Consider the following 23,623-nt stretch of genomic DNA (forward strand, 5'->3'; position numbering starts at 1 on the left):
TGCGGTTGCAACGGCTCCTGTCTGCGAACTCGATACTGGCTCGAGCTCGGTATTGGATCGAGCCCTCGGCCTTGAGTTCGAGTTCGACATTCGGGGTGAGTGTCAATTGGTATGTGCATCTCCGACAACCTTCTTTTTACCTTGCGGTTCGATTTGGTCATGGGCTTGATAATGATATCGAGCTGCTTCCTCGATCGGTCTTCGAGGCTTGTATGTACTTTCCTCGGAACTCGTTTCGAGCTCTCACTTCTATGGCTTACCATTCGAACTCGATCAAACATATGGAGGTCAAAATCTATTTCGACCGTATACGAGGTTACTTTAATCTTTCTCGTACAAAACGTATCAATTAGACTAACACAAACAGATAAGTTCAAGGACGTAAATTACCAAATAAAACACTCAAAAAAACTGAAGAATTACAAAATATAGCTTAGCAGTTTACAGCTAGCTAATCTTCGGAATAACTCCATCTCTAAATCCTATATAAATCTGCAGTCTAAGCTCCTGAATTTAACAGTAGAAAACATAAGCTAAATATATATGCCAGAATTTCACCGTTGTTGTTGGGCTAAAACAACTCAAAGATACTCTTAACATAGTGTGATATTGTTCGTTTTGGGCCAAACCCGCACGGTTTTCCCCAAAAGGCCTCAAACCATTAAAAGTATCAAACTCCTTATAAATAGCTCACTTTTCTTTTCTACTTTCACGTGGGACTTTGTTCACATACAACCAACAATCTCTCCCTGAGCTAAGACTCATCATCGTTTATTGGCTAATTTGGAGATTATCTGTGTGGCACCCACATGATTCGAGTATTTACTGTCATTGAAGCCCAAGGAGAGATTGTGTATGCGTCTTTGAAGCTATTTTCGACAAATGTAATAAAGCGGTATATTTGTTTTCACATAAGCATTATATCACTTATTCATGGCTAATTAGTATTACTACAATAAATTGATCTAATTTGGTATAAACAAAAGTGCAAATAAACCATTTCGCATGTTTAGGTATGTCGAATTTGCTTTTGCTTCTTTTTTTTTTTAAATAAATAAAAACAATCCAGATAATACTTTAATTTAGTGGTGCTTGGAAATGGTTTTTCTTTTCACATAATTAATGAGGAAGTACAGAAGAATCAACTGGACATTCTTTTCACATAATTAATGAGTTTCTTAAATTTTAACTCATCGCAAGGGTGATTAAAAAGTCGTCTCCAATAGGACCAGGAGCAGATGAAATGGACTTTTAGCTCATAAAAGAACGCTAGAGAAGAAAAAGGTATATATTTTATCTGTCTCACATGTAACATTAACAATGATATAAGTGGATTAGATGTATGAAATCTCCGCTCTTTAAGTGAAAATATTTGAGTTCTGAGTTAAAAATAAAAAAATATTGATAAGAAGTGCTTTACACGAGATGTGAATTCAAATTAGTCGGATCATTAAGTTTCAGATAACAATACATCGAGCGTAAAAGAACGAAACATATGACAAACATTGCACGGTATATAAAGATTTGATCGACATGTTTATTTTGAATTTTTCGAACCAAAGTCAAAATAAGAATATTTTTGCAGTCACTTTCAGATAAATGGCACGCACACAACGAGTCTTTGACATGACGAGTAAACGCCAATCCCCAATATTGAAAAATGAAAATAAATCATTTTTTTGTGACTGCTTTTGAGTTCGTTGAAATCAATTTTTTTGACACGGTTTGCAACTTGGGATAAATAGTGGGATGCTTGAAAATATGGCAAATTTAAGAAAATATAGAAACCAAGTCTTGGATTGAGTTTTCTTCTTCTTTTTGGTGGGTTGGTAAAGATTCTGATTTATCAAAACACAACTAGTGGAATGACTTCAAAATTCAAAAACTTCGGCTGTTAAAAAGTGTAGACAGGATCTGCGCATATACATAGTTTTACTTATTTGGCAACTCTTAAGTCATAGTTTCTAGTGAACAGAATGATTTGAACAAACTCGCACGGATCAAAAAAATGATAATCCTATAGTTAGGTTCTCTAGCACGCAAAAACTACAACCCACGGATAGATTTAAGCACATACTGAGGTTCAAGAGATGTACCTGGCTTTTAAACTTGGCATGCTTTGAATAGAATGCCGTGCGGCATTAAGCATAGCCAGTGGGAACTCAAGTGGTGGCCAGCGGGTTCAACTGAACCCGTTTCATCAAAAAATAATATTGTGTATATGTATAAATTATGATTAAAGCTGCATAAATTTTGTATAAATATTTTATTTGAACCAACTTTACAACTACTATTTTACGACTAAAGTTATGTACTTTTACGATTGAATCCGTTTCTACAAAATACTGGGTCCGCCACTGAGTACAAGTACTGAACAAGTTTTACATACCAGACTTAGATAGGTGAGAGGAAATTACCTAGTATTTTTGTAGCTAAAATTTGAACGATGTTCCATAGTTTTTATCTTAATTGACCACTAGGTCATGTTAAATTTAAAAAAAAAAAATAGAAGAAGTTTCTACATCTAATGAGCGACTTGCATAGAAATTATGATTTGGTCCAGAAAGACCGCAAAGACTCTTACTGTGTAACATTCTTAGTTTCTAAACTCTGAATTATGATTACTGACCAAGAATAAGAAGCTGCTCTGAAGACTCGCTTTGGAAAAAGAGAATGGAGAGTTTAGCCAAAATAAAATAAATATTAAAAAAAACACGATGCAAGAATATTTTGTCAGTCTGAGTTTTGGAGTACAGTAAACTAAATCTAGAATTTCGAATAGACGAGGAATAGTAGTAGACTATGGAAAAGGAAGAGAATTGATACTGTTCAAACATATATTAGTAGGATATTTCTCTTACATTAATTTGTTTACAATACTAAATATGTTTAGTCTTTATGTTTTAAGTTTTCATTATCCTAAAATAAATATAACTCACCTTCCAAAATGCAAAACTATTTGTCTACACTTATTAATACTTCTTCATTGTTCTATTGCAACAAAAATGACATCCACTTTTAATATTCACTTTCTTCTGAAAGTTACATTTATCTCCACTTTTGCCAAGTTTATATGAATGTTACAAAACTCTCGCTGTTATTTTAATAGTGAGCTTTAAACAAAACGGGTACACCCAAACAATAATGAGGTCGTTGCATCTCATGACTAATGACACCTAAATTGTGATTTGTGTCTTAATAAAAAATAAAAATAAAAAAGAGAAAAAATCTTTCCTTTTCAACATACATAATTTTCATTTCAAAACTTTGGTATGCAAATATTTTATTTTTTTTTATATTTTTTTTTTTTTAGTGATGGGAGTTATTTTTTTTCATTATTAACATTACTTTTTAACGGTGAAAAAAAATACAAAAGTTTTCGATTCCAGATCGATTCAAATACAAAATATTCTATTTGTCATTTTATTTTAAATACAAATGTGCTGAGATAAGATAATTTTTATGATAAATATAATTTATTTTATGATAAACATATAATTATAAGTTATACGTAATAATTAATAAATTGACAAAGTTTCTCAGTAAAAAATAAACCTAAATAGGACAAAATATTTGAAGAGAAACAAACATTGTCTTCATCACCACCAGAGGCGGATGTAGAGTATACTAGACGGGTTCAATTGAACCCATAACTTTGGATACAGAGTAAAAATTTATATATAAAAATTTATTAAAATTACAAAAATAATAGATATGAACCCATAACTTTAAAAATATAATGGGTTCAATGCTAAAAAATTTAAAAGTTGAACCCATAGAGTTTAAGTTCTGGATCCGCCTCTGATCACCACTACACTTAGAAAACAATACACCAAAAATTTTGATATGTCCTCATTTATTACCTACGATTCAAAGATACACAACCACATAGTTACAAATATGCAAAGGAATTGAGAATTTGATTATCTTAAATAGTCAATGAGAATTCAAGACTTGAAGAGACGGGGTGTTTAGGTTGAAACAATACCTGAGGCAGTGAATATTGATGTAAGAGTTTTTTTTCTAAAAAAGAATATTTTAAGGATAAAATAGTAAAAATTTTGGTCAAACTTTAAAGTGCTTATAAGCTAAAAATTCATAGGTTGGGGGTGACCAGCTTATGGCTTTTGGCTTATAAGCCGAAAAATGCTTATAAGCTAGTTTGACCAGTTTACAAACTTAGTCAAACACCCTCGAAGAAGAGTGAGAATAACTCCATTTGAGAAGTGAAACAAATCTTTACTATGGCTGTTTAATTATTTATACCAACATATCAATTTACCATGATTAAGTGAATTAATAAGGTGCAAATGCATATTAATGAATCATGGTTAAACAAAATAAATTAAATTTGCAACTACATGTTCTGCATTTATTAATTTGGTGTAAACATCGAGAAACTAAAAAATTTATCGCCACGCACACTTACACTTGAAAAATAAACGGAGATAGCTATGAGAGATCAAACCTTATATAGTAAACCTGACATTTACCTGATTAGTCATTTTCATTTTTGTTGATCAAAAAATTAATAAAATAAAGACTAAGAAGGAGAAGAAAGAATACTCATCAACTTCCCAATGCAAATTGACATACTTAGGCAGACGAAAACATACCATCTTTAGAAAATGAGACGAAGAACAGACGATCGAAGATCCCCAGTCTAAATTATTATATTGATACAAAAGCGTATCAGCAGCAGGAGGGGAAAAAAACACATACAATAATGAGACCTAGCTATTACTAAACATTCCCCCACCCCCATTTGTTTGCATAGACAAACTTAATATAGAAAGAGCTATGAAAGAATGATTTACATTGACGTTCAATTCGCACCAACTAAACAATTTGAAACTATTTGTGCCACAAAGTCACACGACTAAAGCCGATCAGAGGTGATGGGATTGGAACAACCCTGTTCGGGAAACTACCGCGTTTTAGGAGGCTTTCTGTTTTGCTTATTCTTATGATCCAATCCGTCGCAACGACCTGCAACGTGCTCCGAGAAATGCAGGCTCTTGAAACAGAGTTCACAAACATCAATGTCTTGTGATTTCCTGTCTGTATGTTGTTAGTTGAGATTTTTACAGCCTGCAGTTTTATGCTTTACTTTGGAATAGCCTTACATTACTCTTCTTTCACCAAAGACAATACTGGAACCCCTTTGGTTGAAAAACTTGAACACTTCACCCGCAGCTCATCACCCACCTCAAAGTCCCTCTTCGCACCAGGCTGCACCGCATATTCAGCAGTTAAAACAAGAAATATCTCATTGAACATCTAAAAGTGGTGGAATGCAAAATAAAACCTACTGGGACCATCCAAATATTTGCTACGGCTTTTGTGAATATCAGATGGCTAAACAAGGAAAAGAGGGGAAGGCAAGCAATGCTCACCAATAGAAACATAAAATTAAGAAAATATAGCAAATATTTTGACCCCAACTTGCAAATAAGGCATTTCACATAAAGCAGAGTTGCTGTAGAAAGTTCAAAACAATAGAGAAACTTTAAGACAGTAAGGTCAAACATACCTCAAAACGATACATTCCCCGAATTCCACCACCCAAATCAAGCACCAAGCCGAGGGTACGAATTTGATGCACCTTTGCTGTTACTTTCATACCAAGCTTTAGTTTATTTGCAGTCATAGGGGTCTCAGTCGTCGCATCATTCTTATCTGACCCAATTTTAGAATGCAGGCCTACTTCAGAAGTATGTTTCTGCTCACTTTCATCATCACTTAGTAGGTCAAGAATGGCATCCTTGCCTCTTTTGGACTTGGCATTTCTTGAAGAAAAACTAGATTCTGAAAATGACGACGACATCCTTGTTTTCTGATCAGATTTAGACGCACTTTTAAATCCATTATAACCTTTTGAATTTAGACCAGCACTTTTTTCCTCCTCATCACACTCGGCAGCACTTCGGATTAGAACTGCTGGTGTAGCTGACTTTAAAGTTGATTCACTAGTTTCAGGTCCCGCATCAGCAACTTCTTTTTCTTGCTCATTGGATACATCCTCAATGGCAGCCCAAACGTTAACCTCTGGACTAGCAGGAGCAACAGGTTCATCAACAGCAATGTCTGTCTTGGATGTAGGTCTAGGCAGAGTAGCTTTTAGTGATAACTTAATATTACCGCGGACGTCCTGCCCTATACACATTAAAGAAAGTTGCTTTCCCACAGATACCACATCTGAAACTCGGGAAACCTAATAGTAAAGAGAGACAAATTAATCACAAAACAATAACATGACAGGAGTGGTCAATCTAGCCTAAACCTTCATGCCTATGACCTTGTTTCTCAAGTACAACAGGGACAGTAGAAACTATTAAACTTATGTTTTTACCACAGCTTTACAAACTATAATTATGCATGACTTACACAATTTTTACATATATAGACATTACATTTGCTGAATGAAACAATTTGTGAGGAACCGCGGCAGACTGCAAGCATTATATATTTTAGTTAATTTCAAATATCCAGAGAAAAATTATAAACTTGTGCTTGAAAGCAATGATATACTATCTCAGACGAAGGTCATGATTATTTTCTGCAAATAGTCTCAATCTCTATTTGCATAGTAGGAGTGAGCTACTAGTGCGGTAATATCGACTTTTGTAGAGTGGGCACTACGATTGAGCAAGATCAAAAAAGCATTAACTTTTAAACTGCTAAGATACCTTTTTTTTTCCTACTGCTAAGATACTTGACATTACAAAATTTTGATCCATTACCCTAAAAGAGTAGTCATCACCCAAAATCAAAAGAAATATAGGCTCACTATGGTCCTTCCAAAATAAATCTAATATTTTGCAGGCTACTAGATTACCAGTACAAAGTGTTAATTTCAACCCAAAAATCTGTAAACCAACAGGACTGAACTTGTGTAACTCATCCTTAACCCTAGCGCACATACAAGAGAGAGAGAGAGAGAGAGAGAGAGAGAGAGAGAGAGAGAGAGAGCCTACAGGTTCGTGTGACAATTCTGAAATATGTAACAGGCCTTGTTGTCCACCATTGAACTCCACAAAGGCACCGTATTCTTTAACAGATGTAACAATACCTTTATATATGCCTCCAATCTCAATTTCACGCCCAATAATAAAATCAACCTGTCAGAAATAAATTACAAAGGATGAAATTAGTTGGCCTAGAAACTTTTCAAGGATTGTGAAGCCAAAGGAAGTGAAAAACAAGGTTTTGAAACATCTATAGGACATGGGAAACTTTCACGACAAACCTTTCTATGACTAATTCACCCATTCTGTCTTAGCTGTTCTACTTACTTCAGTTACAAGATTGTGCTCAATCTCTAAGTAACAAATAACATGCTAAAACAAGAGGCAGTTTATTCTCTAAATGAACATGCAGTGGGCCAAACAAATTACCTTCTCCTGTACTTTCTCCATCACTGACTGATTTTTTGCAACTATGGTAAGTGTTCCATCACTAACCGAGATCCGTGCACCTACATTATGAATCAGCAAGGAGAAATCAATACAAATCTTAAAAGTGATACAGGAATCAGCTGGAGAAGTTAACAATGAAGGCTGCAGCTTGGAAAGAACACCATCACAGAGTGTTTGCATATGCAAATGCAATGTCATAAGACATGCATTATATGTCTCTGCGTGTGTGTCTTTGTGTGTATCCATTGACACTTAACAAGGCAAAGTGATAATGTGGTTAAGCAATATTAAGTAAAGAAAAACTAGTTCACATTCAGTTCGTTAAAGCCAAAATTAATATTTCCGCAACAAGTTTGAAGGGAAGAAAAATTCTACTTAAAAAGTCAAGCACACTATTAACAATAGAACTATATAAATGCTCATAAGCAAGAGAGGCACGAGGAAATATATTATTAGCCAAGTCCTCATGTCAAAGATCACCCAAAAATCAAAATAACCAGGTAAAGATAACAGATAACTCTAATGCAAACTGTTGACTGCACCTGTTTCTTCTTCAATTTTCCTCTTCAAAGCACCAACAGGACCAATCAAGCGACGAAGGGCGTCATTGCTGTATTTTAAAGTAACTGTATTGAAGCAGTTATCAAAATATTAGCAAAAGAGACATGTTAAATGAAGTGGAAACAAAGAGTTTAGAGAAATCCAGAAACAATGATGGGGGAGAAGCTACTTACCTAGCCGAGGAGAATATCTGTCATCCTGAATACGTGGAGCACTTATCGCGCGCTCCATATGCTCAAGGATTTGAAGCCTCCCTTTAAGTGCAGGATCTAGACACTCGCATACGATATCCAAAGGAATTCCAGCAGGTTTTATATCTAATTGTATTGCGGTTATTCCATTACGGGTGCCAGCAATTTTAAAATCTATATCACCCAGATGATCTTCCAGACCCTGGAAAGTTACTTAATCAAGTAAGTAAAACTCACATCAAACTCAAGAGAAAGATGGAGACCAGCCTTAGCCAAAAGAAAAGTAGGAGTCAACTTAAACCAATAAGTCAGAGGAAGAGCAGTAATGTAAACTACATAAGTGGTGATCAGATAAGTAAAGCTTTGAAGCCGATAACTCTGGCTACAAGAGTTGCAGTTTCCATGACCTCAAGGTTTTATGAGCATATATATAGCGCTGGTATGAAGTAAAATCTAATCACAGTGCAAGTAGTGCATTGGTAGAAAGACAAGGTACAGACTGGGAGCTTCAGCAAGTCAAAGGGTTGCATAAACACACAAGACCAAGCTAGAACACGAAACAAATGGAGACACGCAACAGTGCACTCCACAATCTGCATTTCTACCAAAAGAAAGAAGAGCAGCACTTCTCCTAAGAATTTGGTGAACTCCAAGAGGGAATAAAAGGTCACAATAAAAAGTCCAGAGTTTCATAATACAAGCATTAAGCATGACACATCTTAAAACCTTGTCCTTCAGTGACTGGATGATTTCACAACTTTAAAGCACATACCCACAGTGACCAAATAAATTGGTCTTACTCCAGCGGCCGATATTTGAAATGGAGCAATGTGGAGTTACTATTTGAATTGCAGGTTACTATCTTGACAAAAAGATCCTAAATCCTGTAACATATATTTTGACTAGTAAACAAGGTAAATTTTACCATCTAGCTTACAGGATATTTACCAAATCCTATTTGTTTGTTTCTTTGTCCCTTTGAGGATATTCACTAAAAAGTGTATGTTTCTTTAACAAGTTGTTAGAAGTCTCACTATTTAATAAATGCTTCCTTTTCCTTCTGTTTGTCCCCTTCACTAAACTTCACAGAGCTAAGGCAAACATGCAAAAAGATTGAAACACGGTCCTCACCAGAATATCAGTTAATATACGATAGTCCTTGATTTCACCAGTTGATGGGTCAACTTCACTAACAAGCCCCACCGATAAACCTGCTACATGCTCTCTTAGTGGAATCCCAGAATCCATCAAAGCCATGCTGCCTGCATCAGCCAAACAAACAGCAATCATGACATTTGCATTCTGAACTATAACTTAAAAGACATCTTTAGATCAGAGAATCAGAGAATTCTGCTGAGTATTTGTCCACTCAGAATTTCATCATCAATATTGCACAATGGAAGTGTGAAAACATCTGATTAACATTGAGATCAAGCAAATTGAAAAATTACCTCCACACACAGTTGCCATAGATGTTGAGCCATCAGATGCCATGACTTCAGAATTGATACGGACTGTGTATGGAAAATCATCTTCAGGAGGCAATACGGCAAGAAGAGCCTTTTCAGCAAGAGTGCCTGGAGAAGATTAAACATCCAGTATCAAGAAAATGATTGTCACAAATTACCTTGGTGATACCATCATAATAGAAAAAAGTAACATGAACATAAATTTGATGAAGAGAAGATTTATCATCAAATGGCTGCCCAACTTGAAAAGCCGATTAAATTGGGTGATTATGAACAAAATCAGAATTCTAACTACTGGTTCTTGACCATGTGCATGTCTATAAGTTAGCTGCGTGACAAGGCACATCACAAACGAGGCCACAAGAATTTGTGACCAAAGAGTTAGATCAGTGTTGTAAAAAGCGGTCGCTTCCTCGCTTAAAGCGAGAAGCGAAGCGAACCGACCCTTTACCCGATTCTGCCATGTGAAGCGACTCAGGTAGAAAAAAGCGAGCGCTTCCCACTAAAAAGCGAGAAGCGACCAAGCGAAGCGATGCAAGCGAGCGCTTCTTTGTTTTAAACAACTGCCAGGCTATTTAATTAAAAAAGAAGGGTTTTCGGTGTTCTTTTATTAAACACGACCAGCAGAGCATCTGAGAGTCTAAAGAGGCGACTAGGGTTCTTCAACTTCAAGTCTTCAACAGAGATTCAACAGCAACGAGTATGTGATATTTTCCTTCTTCTTCTTCTTCTTCTTCTTTTTCTTTTTCTTTCACTGGAGTCCCGGAAGATCATGCAGATGAAGAAGTATTTGAGGAAACTTCTGATTTCACTTGGGGTGATGTTGCGGAGGCGCGTGGAATTGGGGAGAGGATTTATGGTTTGAGAGGGAGTACCTCAACTTCAAGTTCACAGAGGAAGGGAAAAGAGGCAGCTACTTTGTCCCTAGTTGATGAAGAAGAAGAAGTTGAAGAAGATGACGAGCAATATAATAATGATAGTGGAATACAAGAATTTGACAATCTTGTAGAAGAATAGGATGCTCATTTTGTGCTTTAATTGATGCTACTCTTTAGTTTTTACATTGAAGTATTGAACATTTGCTTACAATTACATGTGTTGTCTATGCAGTATTTATTTTAAATTTTTTTTTTTAAATTCCGCTTCACTTCAAAAAAGCGAGCGCTTAGCTTCTCGCTTCTCGCTTTAAGTGAAATGGGGGTTGTCGCTTTTCCTCGCTTCACGCTCTTCACAACACTGAGTTAGATCGCCTTTCGAGTTAAGCATCATCAAGCATCATTTCTGAAAGGAGCAAGGTAGGTAAGTCTGGTCTTCAACAATTGCGCTTTCACCTTTTATACTTTTTGGAGTTCGTAGAAAATGAACAGAAAAATCAAGAAACCCAAAAGATGATCAAGTGAAGAGAAATTCCAAAGCTAAAACAAGTTATACCAGATATTATAAATATTTATTCCACATATTGAGGTTGATTGTAGCTGCAAATTGACATTCTAGTATTAAGGTCCATCTACAGCTTTCACTAACCTCAGGAGCAGAACATATTATAAACCTGAGAACCAAATAGCTTACCATGACCATATAATAGACCTGAGAACCAAATAGCTTACCATGACCAACTTCACGCCTATTCAGGCCAGCTCGCTTGCCAACTTCATTCGTACAAAACGGTGGAAAACTATAATGAAGCATGAATCGCTTGCTTGAAGGACCGACCAGCGAATCCAGACGTTGAGCATCCCCAGGGGCTCCAAGGGTAACAGTGCAAAGGACCTGTATAAACATCCCATAAGGGAAAATGAATGGCAACAAGATTGCATATTTGCATGTGACAATAACCCTAAATCATAGTACATCCTATGTTTTTGGTGAAAAATGAACATACTAACCTGAGTATCCCCTCTTGAAAAGAGTGCAGACCCATGAAGTACAGGTAAATTACCAGCTTCACAGTACAAAGGCCGAACTTCGTCAAGACGCCTTCCATCCACTCTAAGCCCTTCTGAAATGATCCTTCTGCGAACAACCTGATGTTGTCAGAAACTTGAGGATGTTACCGCCACGGAGTGATAATAAAGTCAGAACTTAAGAAGAAGTAAGATGTACAAAGAAGCCCAAACATGCAGTTTGGTTCAAGGGATTAGGTTGTTATCCCGGTATAAATTTTGGGATTAAATTTATCCCGTCTTTGGTTGAAGGTATTAGCTAAAATCAGTATTATTTTTCTACCAAAATCTTGGTATAAATTATCCCATATAGAAGGTGGGATTGATTAAAGGGCAGCCCGGTGCACTAAGCTCCTGCTATGCGTCGGGTCCGGAGAAGGGCCGGACCACAAGAGTCTATTGTAGAAGGTGGGATTGATTATCCAGGATAATCCTGGGATATGCTGGTGTTAAACCAAACGATCCTAACTGAAGTATTCAAGTCTTTATTTAAAATATGACCATATTGATTATCCAGGATAATCCTGGGATATGCTGGTGTTAAACCAAACGATCCTAACTGAAGTATTCAAGTCTTTATTTAAAATATGACCATGTTTGCTAATGGACTTATAATCCAAAATACATGCAACCTACTATCAACCTATTATTAGGGAAATACACATTATTTTGAAAAAGATCAAATGCATGAGGAAATAACCTAGAAGGCCAATCATTGAACATGTGTTCCTCTGTAATCAACAACAGAAAAAGAAGAAACAAAATTCTGCTGTCCATTGAAGATGTACAAATAAAACCTCACAATTGGAAGCAGAAAAGATAAACTTCAGCCTCTACAAGCATACCTGCTTCCTCACTGTATCAACTGTCTTTGGTAGAATTTTCAAGCCTTCTTCATCACCTTCTTCCTCAAGGGCTCTTTTAACATCCTGTGTTATTTTTTCTAAAGCTTCTCCACGCTCAAACTGAATAACAATGGGAAACATAATATTTAATGAGATGGAAATAAGGTCCCTGCTGTCATTACCAATAGATATATAGCATGAATAGCGAAAAACAGTGAAGTCCCCAAAATTCATCTTGTAGTAAGAAAATACGAACCTTTCCGTAAGTAGGGTCTGTAAAAACAGCTTCTATAGGTTCTTTGGCCAAATTCTCAATTTTCTCAAATGTTCTTTCAGTTACCATAGACAGCTTATACTCTTTCTTCTGCTTACCAGCTTTAGCTGCGAGTCTAATTTGAGGGTCAAGATACTTAACAGCCTGAATATTCAAAAATCAGCATTACTGGTTTGGAGTAATGGTGCAATAACAAATTGATAGCCAGCAATATCTCACCTCTGGATGAGCAAGTCTCAAAGCAGCTTCCAAATCCTTCTCAGAAATTTCACGAGCTTGGACATCTATCATCAAAGTTTTGTCCCTCGTACATGCATATACCAAGTTAAGATCACTGATGCTAAGCTGCATGACATCCAATATGAAGACTTCAACAAAGGGGCAGGACTGCAACTACTGGCGAACATAATTGGCATCAGGTACAGCAACTGCCATAAGGCAAATTGGTAGTTGGAGTTGCCAAGTGGCTTTTCGTTTTATTCTCTTACTATGTCATTCTTCTTCATATTAAGGAAAAGATGTACTATGCCTAGTATGCAAATTCTAGGAAAAAGCTAAGTTACTCCACTATTGACAGTTTGACACCCAGCGGTGGCTACGTAATCGAGTAGCTACAACCTCTGCACGAGATCCCAAAGCTCCAAATTTTTACACTTAATTTAACCATATGCCATTAGAGTGTAAGTGTAACTAGGTATGGCACCCAAGGATTTGGCTTAACTATCAATGAAGTTGGAATAGATTATGAGACCAGGGTTCAAACCCTAATAGAGGTAAAAAAAAATGCTATGTGATTTTTTTCAATCTGTTGAAGCAGTTGTGTCAACCTTTTTGATAAGTTACCTGGTACCTATGATGGGAGGTAATAGATACTGGTGACTTAGTCAAGGCGCATGTAAGTCGACCTAGACAACACCAATATATATATTTTTTAAAGCTTATGTGTGTTATCACGCTTGTTTTTTTTTTATTATTATTATGTCTGTTACCATGCTTGTTCCCTATGACAAACATGTGATATCACATGAGGCACCACATATGAGAGTCGTCCTCTTTTCTCCATTTCAATGACTTTAAGAATCATGTTACTTCTTTCTTTTTTTACGACCGACATATCTGTCTAGGCCAACCCTTAGGACCAACTGCACCCTTCAAAACTCGGGGATAATGGGCCTTCCTTCTACCCTTCCCTACTTAAATACCAGACTTAGTTCGCATTGCACGAGACTCGAACCTACGACCTAACTCACAAGTCCCTCAACCTTTGCCACTTGAACTAAGGCCTAAGCCCTGAGAGCCAAAAATCATGTTACTTCTCTTACAAGGACAAGGAAAAAGTGAATCCAGAAAATCCCTGGTTTTCCACTTGGATTTGCTGCTGAAAGTTAACACTATATCCATGTGTATGCATCTAAGTATCTGAGATCTTCTCATCTAAAGTTATAAAGAGATCGGTTTAAACTATGTTACACACCAGGATAACAAGGTTAACTGAAGGTAAAACATAATTTCTACTCCTGATACAAACTGTTTTGAAAATCTCAAATAACTTGGCCCTGTTTCTAATAGTATAATTGCAGACTTCCCTAAAAGAAACATTCATGCTAAAGTTGAACCCTTAAGTTCTCAAGATGTCAAAGTCGTAACCGCCACCAGAATGAAAGTCGACTTGCTGAAATCGAAAAAGTCTTAAAAATAATAAATTTATTCTAATGACCACATCTAATATACAATATTACCTCATCCATGCTTGGATTTACAACAAATTGACCAGAAATCCTTCCAATACGTATTACTCCAATTGGCCCACCCCAAGGAATATCCGATAACATTAGAGCAGCAGATGATGCATTAGCTGCCATTACATCTGGATCTTGTTTCCCATCTGACGAAAGAACACTTGCCATTACCTGGGAGAAAAAAAGTAATGTGAGTCAGAGAAGGTTATAGACTTCAATGAACAATTATAATCAAGTTCATTGCAATGAGAAGATGACAGCTTTACCTGCACTTCATGGTAAAATCCAGATGGAAAAAGTGGTCTTATGGGTCGATCAATAAGACGACCACATAAAAGTTCACGTTCTTTTGGAGCACCCTCTCTCCTCATATATGTTGTAGGAATAACACCTTGAGCAAATTGTTTCTCTTGGTAATCAACCTAACAGAAGCAAACAATATCAGCACTCACAACCACATAATGAACAACGGTTCAGAATACTTATTTGCAACTATCAATCAATAGGAAAATAGAGAAGGTACAAACTGCATGGAAGAGAGGGAAAACAAGAAAAAGGGAAACACGCTTAATCTGCCCTTAGATGTTGAAGCCATAAGTACTATATAATAAGCAACGCCAATTACTATCAAACCATAAGCCACTCTATTGTAGTTTGACCTCCTATTTCCATCATTTTCGCAGTATCCACATATCACCAGAGTAGTCAAAAGCAAAAAGCGAAAAAATAATGCTAAAGTCTATTGGAGTTTTAAGCGCAATTAAAGCATGAGCTTTAGCGAAAGAAAAAACAAAAAATAAACTACACTTAAAGCTATATATATTGTTGTGCCCTTTAAGACAGAACCCATGGGTGAAGGCGCACATGCTTTAGCACCTTGACAGCTAAACTAAAGCACCATTAAGCGATGCAAAGCCAACAACCTAGGGTTCACCGAGTTTCAGGGCTTAAGTGCTTTTTAAGCAAGCCTTTAACACACTGGTATCACAGATATGCCTTGTTGCAGCTCAATTTCTAGAATGCAATGCTACATATTTCGCTTCTCCAACATTACATGCAAGCAGCAGAAATTCCTACAAGTCTTTCTGTCTATACTTTGGCATCAAAAGGTTTCAATTACAACCATAAAGTTTGCTTCTTTAACTTTCATCAGGTGAAACGCCAAAATGTTACCTCCCAAAATTGTAATCAGAAAATGCTGGATATCCTGCCCTACATGTATGAGTATGCACATTTAAAATTTTGAGTGTATCTTTGGCTTTTCCAAATAAAAAAAGGTCTGTCTTTTCCATTTATATGATTTTGCACATTTTCAGTGCCTTCAAGTTACACAATGTAAAGAATAATAAGGTTTTATTTTAATGCAGAAATGTGGTGAACATACTGTAAGAGGCAAAAAGTCACGAGCTGCATCGCCTTTAGATGAAGCGACAGTTGAGAGGACCTTAGTCTCATCCATGGCTAAAACTACAGAACCATTAGCAAACCTCGCAATTTTTCCAGTTTCTAGAGTAATTTTGCGTGATCCAATCTCGAATTCTTCGGCGAATGTTTCCAGAACCTTCTTGCCAGCGACAGGAGGAGTATCTGCATCGGCGAATGATGGTGACGTGGACGGCGCGAAGCCAATACGACCGCTGCAAATTGTACGGAAGCCGAATCTTCGCCATGTGAGGACGTACGGTATCAGAAGTGGGTTTACTTTGTTTCTTACAGACGCCATTAGAGAGTGAAAGGGACTAATGGGAATTGAACAAAGGGAAAAGATGCCTTTGTAGGGTTTAAGGTTTTCTCACTGTAGGAGGCTGGGGGTTTTAGGAAACACTAAAGACCGGGGGCTGGTACTTTCCTGCGTTTGTTTGCAAAAAAATGGAATAGGACTTCTCAGTCGGTTTTTCGAGATTTTTTTTTAAAATTCTCGTGGAAAATTAAAAACAATTAACTGAAAATAATTTACCGAAAGTATCAAACTCAGAATGACTAATAAGTAATACCTGCATAATTTATGAAAGAAGTTGCATACTAGTATATGTTATTTATTGCAACATAAAATATGAAAAAATTCATATATTAGTGATCCATGAAAACCATACCCTTGAATTTAGGGATGTAGTTTTTGTAGATAAATGCATCTTTTCTAGTCTCAACTATCAAACATGAAAATTAAATGTTTTCCTCTTTGTGTTGTTTTAAATTTTTTTGCTTTTAGGGGTGTCTTTCGAGCAGTTTAACATTATATGAGATAATATAATTAATATACCGTCAAACTTTTCTATAGTAGTATCCTTATATAATACCATTCACTATAAAAATTAAGTTTTTCTCAAAATCGATCCGATTTTTATGTTATGTTATAATATATGTCTTCTATAACAGCACTTCACTATAGTAACCAAAAAAATATCGAAACAAATGAGATTGTTATAGATATGTTTAACTGCATTGCCATTCTTTAAATATCAAATTATCAAATTTGACTTTCAAATAATAAAATTCAGACTCGACTCAAATAAATTTTAGAAAATATTAATGTATCAAGAGAAGATAGTTAATTTCATAATAGATCATGTATATGTTATTTTGGAAGAATAAACCAAATTATTAACTCGAATTGGCAGCTAAATTTAATTTTTTAGATTTTTTTACATCCGATAGGGATAACTTTCTTGTGATAGTAATTGTAACATTATCTGTACATATTAATCCAAACTTCGTAACTCCTGATTTTTTACAACTCTTAGTCTATGTTCTTCAACTTTGCGGTAATGAATTTTCCAACGAACCAAAATGAAGTTTAAATTTGAAAAATCCTTACTTATTTTCAAACCAAAAATATGAAAGAATGAATTCATAAAAAAGAACTAATCATTTGATTTATAAGTTAGTTATACAAAAATAAGAATACAAGCATTGTTACACCTAAATCAATAAAAAGAATATAACTAATACTGATATTAGTTACTCCCTTCATACTGTATATAGTATGAGATACATTTAAAATTTGAGATATTAGTTATTTATGTACTAGTTACCTCGAAGATGAAAATGGCAAAAAAAGAAACCAAACTAAATAAAGTATAAACATTATAATAGAGACTTTTCAAATCCCTCGAACCAAAAGTATGGTAAGCAGTGATTAAAAGAAAAAAAGTGAACACATTAACAGCTTGTTTTGATGGTTGTTATTTATTGTATCGTATTGTATTGTTATCCCAAAATAATATTTGTTTTGATTATTCTATTGAAATTAGTTGTATTGTGTTGTTAAATCTATTATTTCGGAACAATGAAAAGTCCAATTTTTTGAAACTACCGATTTAGTGTGGTGGGATTGTTTCCTATTTTTCTTTCCAATTATGTCCTAATATATTACTCCATAATTCTCTTTTACCCTTTACTTTTTTTTAAACTCCAAATCTCCCACATATAACTTACTTTGTCCTTTTTTTTTTCATAACTTCTTCCGCTTCCAACTCTAACGTAAAATTAATATTTTTTTCCCACTAATTTTGTTAGAATTTACATGATTTTAATTGCTTAATTTATATATAAGACATATTTGGTGATAAATTAGTAGAAATGAATTTTCTTAAATTATTTTTATACGTAATTATTAATAAATTTAATATTTAAATAATTGAGGGTATTTTAATAAACTTATCAGTTACAGTTACAATGAAACTAAATAACAAAATATTATTTAATAATAATAAATAATATAATATATTCAAACATTATATTTATAAAATAATACGATCAATACAATATAATACATTATAAAAAGCATTCAAAGAAAGCCGTAAGATTTAGAAAAAAAGTGAACGCAAAAGAAGATGCCTTCCTGATTATGATAGAAAACTCCAAAGGAGTCCAAAGCACTGAAAAAAGGAAAAGGAGTAGCGAAGCCTCGAGTCGAGGCCCGATACGTGCACGGCGGACAAAGACAATAGAGAGTTGCTCAGAGCAGCAAAAACTAGCAACTGATTAAAGCCTACAAAAGTGTTATGCTTACCACCCGACTCAGACTCCGGTGTTCCGCCATGGCTAGTGTTGCTTCTTTTATCTCATCTTCATCGGCTTCAACATCATCCGCAGTTACCAAAAACCTTCCCTTTTCAATCATTTCCAATCGGCAACTGTTCAAGAACCGTGTTTATCTCCTCCACCGAATCCCCAATGCTTCAATTCGATGCTTCGCTTCCACTACAGCTTCGTCTAAAATCCGCGTTGAAAATCCTATTGTCGAAATGGACGGTAAATTTACTGCTTTTAACACTGTAAATGCCCGAGGTTTAGTTATTCATTCACCAATTTTGTTACTGCTTTTGTATTTTAGGTGATGAAATGACGAGGGTTATATGGACAATGATCAAAGAGAAGGTATACTTGATGTTAGCTTTTTGAATATAACTTTTAATTTTGTTTTTGGCCAATTTTGCTTTCTCTTTCTTATTCTGCTTCTTAGGTTTATCGTTTGTATATATATATATATATATATAGTATATATTTTCATCCGGCGTGTTCACTTTGGTGGCAGCTAATATATCCTTATCTAGAGTTGGATACGAAGTATTACGATTTGGGGATATTGAACCGTGATGCCACTGACGATCAAGTTACTGTTGAAAGTGCTGAGGCTACTCTTAAGTAAGTTGAATTAATTGTTGTTCTACCTTCATTTATTCCTTCATTCTCTCGTATTGTATTGAGGAATTCACTGCTTTAGGCAATCTAATGTTGTTTTTTTCCACTACAATTGATGACAGCTTATAATTTATAAAACCATCACTGAACTGAAGTAGATTAATGTACTAGTTTGAGAAGTTAGCTACTGTTTTTTTTTTTTTTTTTTTTTTTTTTTGCAAATGCTTCCGTATTTCACACCAAAGATTGTTGTAGGGAAATTGGAGTTAATTTCTCAAGTAGATTCTAGTTCCAATACAGAATTGGGTTTATAGTCTTTTATTGTGCAGGTATAATGTTGCTGTGAAATGCGCTACTATAACACCTGGTCAGTTATCATTTTCATTTTTTTTTTTTTTGGTTTAGAAAAGCATCTGAGGAAGTTTAAAGTAGAGGAAATTTCTGATTCTGTGTAATATTTAAATAAAAAAAGCTCATGCTTTATTCCAAGTGTTTCATTGGAGTGGTAGTTATCTAATTTCAGTTATGGCTCTCTCATATTTTAGGTATGAGCGTTTGAATTTCTGAGAGTACATGAAATTATCTAGGAAGTTGGCAAACTGCATACGCTTTCTTATTTACCTATTTTTGATGTTTCAGATGAGACCAGAGTTAAGGAATTTGGGCTGAAGTCTATGTGGAGAAGTCCCAATGGCACAATCAGAAACATTTTAAATGGTTTGCATTCAATTCAGTTTGTTTGTATTGCAATGATGAGGCCATGTTATTCTTATGTATGATGTGCATCCATCATAATATGATAGTGTTTGGCTCTTAACGGGCATTTTACTGATGTAGCAGGGAAACTTTCCTCTTCTATAAATGTCATTATTTTAATCTCATGAAACACCAAAGATGGTAGATACAAGTGGCTATTGATTGAATTCATAAGATACCATATGCTATTATTTTACATGGAGTGACAGTACAAACACATTTCCAGTGGCATTATATATAATTTACACTGAACGATTCATTGCATGTAAAGGAAATAAGTAACTATAGCAGGCTTTGTACTAGAGTTGTTGGGACACGAGCTCTACAATATTTTGGGCTTGTGCTATGAGTTAAGTGAACAGATTATACCCTGATTTCTTATATGTTATTTCAGAAGTACCTGGTTCCTATTTGAGCTTTCGGCTTGTCCAAAAGAAAAAGTTCAGTTAATAGATAATTAAATGGATAATTAAAGAATGTATGTGATACTTTCTAAATTCATTTCCCGTAATTGCTAGAAAGTGATAGATTCTCCCCTCAGGTACTGTTTTCCGGGAGCCTATACTATGCAAGAACGTCCCCAGAATTGTTCCTGGTAACATTTTCTTGAACCACTTCTTGGTATAAGTCTAATATCATCAGTCTCGTCAGTGCTTAACCTGTGAGATCTGCAGGTTGGAAGAAACCCATTTGTATTGGTAGGCATGCTTTTGGTGACCAGTATCGTGCCACAGATGCAGTTATTAATGGACCAGGAAAGCTCAAAATGGTTTTTGGTGAGCTAATTGATTTCTGTCCATTAATTTTATGAGGCAAAACATACAGATACAAACATATTCATGCTAATAGATATGCTCTTTTTTTTTATTTTTAAAATTTTTTGTTTCAGAGCCAGAAAATGGGGAAGCCCCTACGGAACTGGATGTTTATGATTTTAAAGGTCCAGGTGTTGCACTTGCCATGTACAATGTTGACCAGGTTTTCTTTTTTCACTATGCTTTAATAAACGATTTTGCTGATTCACTTTCATGCCCTTTTCCTCTCTCTCTTGTATCCTTATTTGTTTGCTTTGGTGAAATTTGCTAGTCAATTCGAGCGTTTGCTGAATCATCAATGTCAATGGCATTTTCGAAGAAATGGCCTCTTTATTTGAGTACAAAAAATACAATACTAAAGAAATACGATGGCAGGTATCCTTCAATTTATGCTGGTCTCATGGTTTCCCTTCCAGTCCTTGCAAAATTTCCCTCTCTTCCAATTTTAATACGATTGCTTCTTGGAATCTCCATATTTTATTTTTTGAAGAGTTTAGATGAATTATCCACTGTCAAACTTAATTATGCCAGGTTTAAGGACATTTTTGAAGAGGTATATGAAGAGAAGTGGAAGCAACAGTTTGAGGAACACTCGATATGGTTGGTTTTCTATGAGATTAATAAGGGCTTTTTTGTAGCTTATTTCTGGAATTGTTGCAATACTAGTTGAAAGCTGTCACTGGCATATAGGTATGAGCATAGATTGATAGATGACATGGTAGCTTATGCATTAAAAAGCGGGGGTGGATATGTTTGGGCATGCAAGAACTATGATGGAGATGTCCAGAGTGATCTGCTCGCTCAAGGTGATTCACATGACTGTACTTTGTGACTTCATTATATTCTTTTGAAATTCATGTCTTAGTTGAAGATTTTAATTTGGTACAGCAACACAGTTGCTACATCAACTATGTCCAGTCTGACTGAGTCTGTTTTTGATTATGTAGGATTTGGTTCTCTGGGCCTCATGACCTCTGTATTGGTCAGTATCTTCCTATCGAGCTTTCATTGTATTGGCATGTCAGACACATTGCTCTGCCTTGTAACATCAGGTATCTACTTTTGCAGTTATCTTCTGATGGCAAGACATTAGAAGCTGAAGCAGCTCATGGCACAGTAACCAGACATTTTCGGCTGCATCAAAAGGGTCAAGAAACTAGTACAAATAGTGTTGCTTCTATTTTTGCATGGGCAAGGGGACTTGGACATAGGTGAGTTCTGCTTCAATACTCTTTAACACATTTGCTTCTTTTACTGATTGGGGTAAGATTTTGTTCGTCGATACTTGGGACATTTAGTTGCAATATTATTCACCGATTAATCCCTCCCTCCCTCCCTCCCTCTCTCTCTCTCTCTCTCTCTCTCTCTCTCTCTCTCTCTCTCTCTCTCTCCACACACACACACGCACACGTCTACCGTTGCTATAAAACTTCTGTTTGCCCCATTATATGAATCAATTCTTCTGTCTTGGTGCTTCTAAGACTATTACCAAGAGTAGGATGAATGTTGAACTTATTGACTGCTTGATCTCATGTTGGCCCTATAATTAGGATGGAGAAACAGAAAAAGGAAGGAGTAGTATAATTGTAAAGATGGAATCTATAGAAATGTTGTATCACTCTTGTGTCCCATATTGTGGGTCATGTTTACTTCTTCACACATTCAAAGAATATTAGAAGTTTTTCCTGCTTTTTCATTTTTGCCCTTCTATAGACGAAAGAACTCTCTATAGAGCAAGAACTAAGAAGTATTCCGGAGAAGCTAATGTGTTTAAGAGAAGTGAAATGAAAAAGCCTTTTTTGTTATGGTTTGGGGCACCCCAAAAGCTAAATACTGGTTATATTTCTTTTCCGTTCTATTTTCCTTTTCGGGAAGTGGTCATTATCTGATCTGGAAGAAAAACTAAAGGACCCTTCTATATGGGAAAAAAACATATATATCTCTCACCAGGATTCAAGAAGTTGGGAGCTTTGCTGTTGCTTAGCAACGATTCTCAGCTTTAGATGCACCATTCAATTATATTATCCTTGTTAATGTTTATGATTATCCTGATTTCGATGAATCTGTCTCTCAAAGCCTAAAGGATACGCACTGATCTATTTGCAGGGCCCAGCTTGATGGGAACCAAAAGTTATCTGAATTTGTTCACGCCCTGGAAGCTGCTTGCGTTGGCACAATAGAGTCCGGGAAGATGACTAAGGATTTAGCTATATTGGTTCATGGACCCAAGTAAGTGGTGGTTTACTCTTTTCAGTATCAAATCTACAGCCTGTATACTCCTGCTCTATTTCCTTCCTCCACACTTAGATTTACTAGTATCTCCTCTAATTGAAGGCAACTCCTCACCCTACTCCTGGGTCACAAAAAGGAGGGGGAGGTCCTTTTTTTGTATTTGGTACACATTTTATGAAAATGAGATTATTCTGGCAAAGGACATATAATGTGAACAATAAATTCCATAGCTTAGGTCACTTTGAACAATACAACGAAGAATGTTCTTACCTTCTTACCACTCAATTTTTTAATGATATTTTTTTTAACTAAGAGCTGATTCAGTTAGCAAGCTAAACCAAACGCAGAGGTGTAAACATGAATAGGCTGTGCCTGTCCCCCCCCCCCCCCCCCCAAACCTCAAATCTTTTGAAGCTCAATTTGTGAGTGATTATACTTGTGCAGGGTATCAAGGGAACACTACTTGAATACTGAAGAATTTATTGATGCTGTAGCACAGAAACTTCAAGAGAAGCTCGGTGCCTGCGCAGTTGTATGAGCTGAAGCAGATCATGAGCTGCAAGTCATCACATATTTTTCGCTTCCTACTCATACCCTTCACAGTGAACATAAATCTATATGCTGCCAATGGAGATTCGTTTAGACAAGTTTCTGTAATCGCATAGATAGGAGATAACATCTCTTTGAGTGGTTCATGCTCGTGCGACTTAAGATCCTCAAATAAAAATGCCATTTC

General features: G+C 35.7%; 2 protein-coding genes across 2 annotated transcripts; one reads left to right on the top strand and one right to left on the bottom strand.

Moving 5' to 3' along the window:
• Positions 1–4,599: 4,599 nt before the first annotated feature.
• On the bottom strand, positions 4,600–16,301 carry LOC107801697 (polyribonucleotide nucleotidyltransferase 2, mitochondrial-like). Its single transcript, XM_016625063.2, has 16 exons — positions 15,825–16,301; positions 14,707–14,862; positions 14,441–14,611; positions 12,921–13,046; positions 12,684–12,845; positions 12,428–12,547; positions 11,526–11,663; positions 11,247–11,409; positions 9,622–9,747; positions 9,302–9,432; positions 8,153–8,372; positions 7,961–8,044; positions 7,398–7,477; positions 6,978–7,121; positions 5,534–6,214; positions 4,600–5,232 (listed from the first exon to the last, which is right to left on the bottom strand). Exons 1-16 carry the CDS (start codon positions 16,161–16,163, stop codon positions 5,128–5,130), a joined length of 2,946 nt encoding a protein of 981 aa, XP_016480549.1. The 5' UTR covers positions 16,164–16,301; the 3' UTR covers positions 4,600–5,127.
• A 2,067-nt stretch (positions 16,302–18,368) lies between these two features.
• On the top strand, positions 18,369–23,623 carry LOC107801694 (isocitrate dehydrogenase [NADP]-like). Its single transcript, NM_001325700.1, is given in 15 exon segments — positions 18,369–18,694; positions 18,777–18,820; positions 18,978–19,087; positions 19,414–19,451; positions 19,724–19,801; positions 20,382–20,435; positions 20,515–20,616; positions 20,730–20,818; positions 20,927–21,030; positions 21,187–21,255; positions 21,346–21,461; positions 21,603–21,637; positions 21,724–21,866; positions 22,762–22,884; positions 23,332–23,623. Coding segments are annotated over 15 exon segments (1,449 nt in total). The 5' UTR covers positions 18,369–18,444; the 3' UTR covers positions 23,426–23,623.

The sequence above is a fragment of the Nicotiana tabacum genome, chromosome 17 (assembly GCF_000715075.1).
Source record: "Nicotiana tabacum cultivar K326 chromosome 17, ASM71507v2, whole genome shotgun sequence".
NCBI lineage: Eukaryota > Viridiplantae > Streptophyta > Magnoliopsida > Solanales > Solanaceae > Nicotiana > Nicotiana tabacum.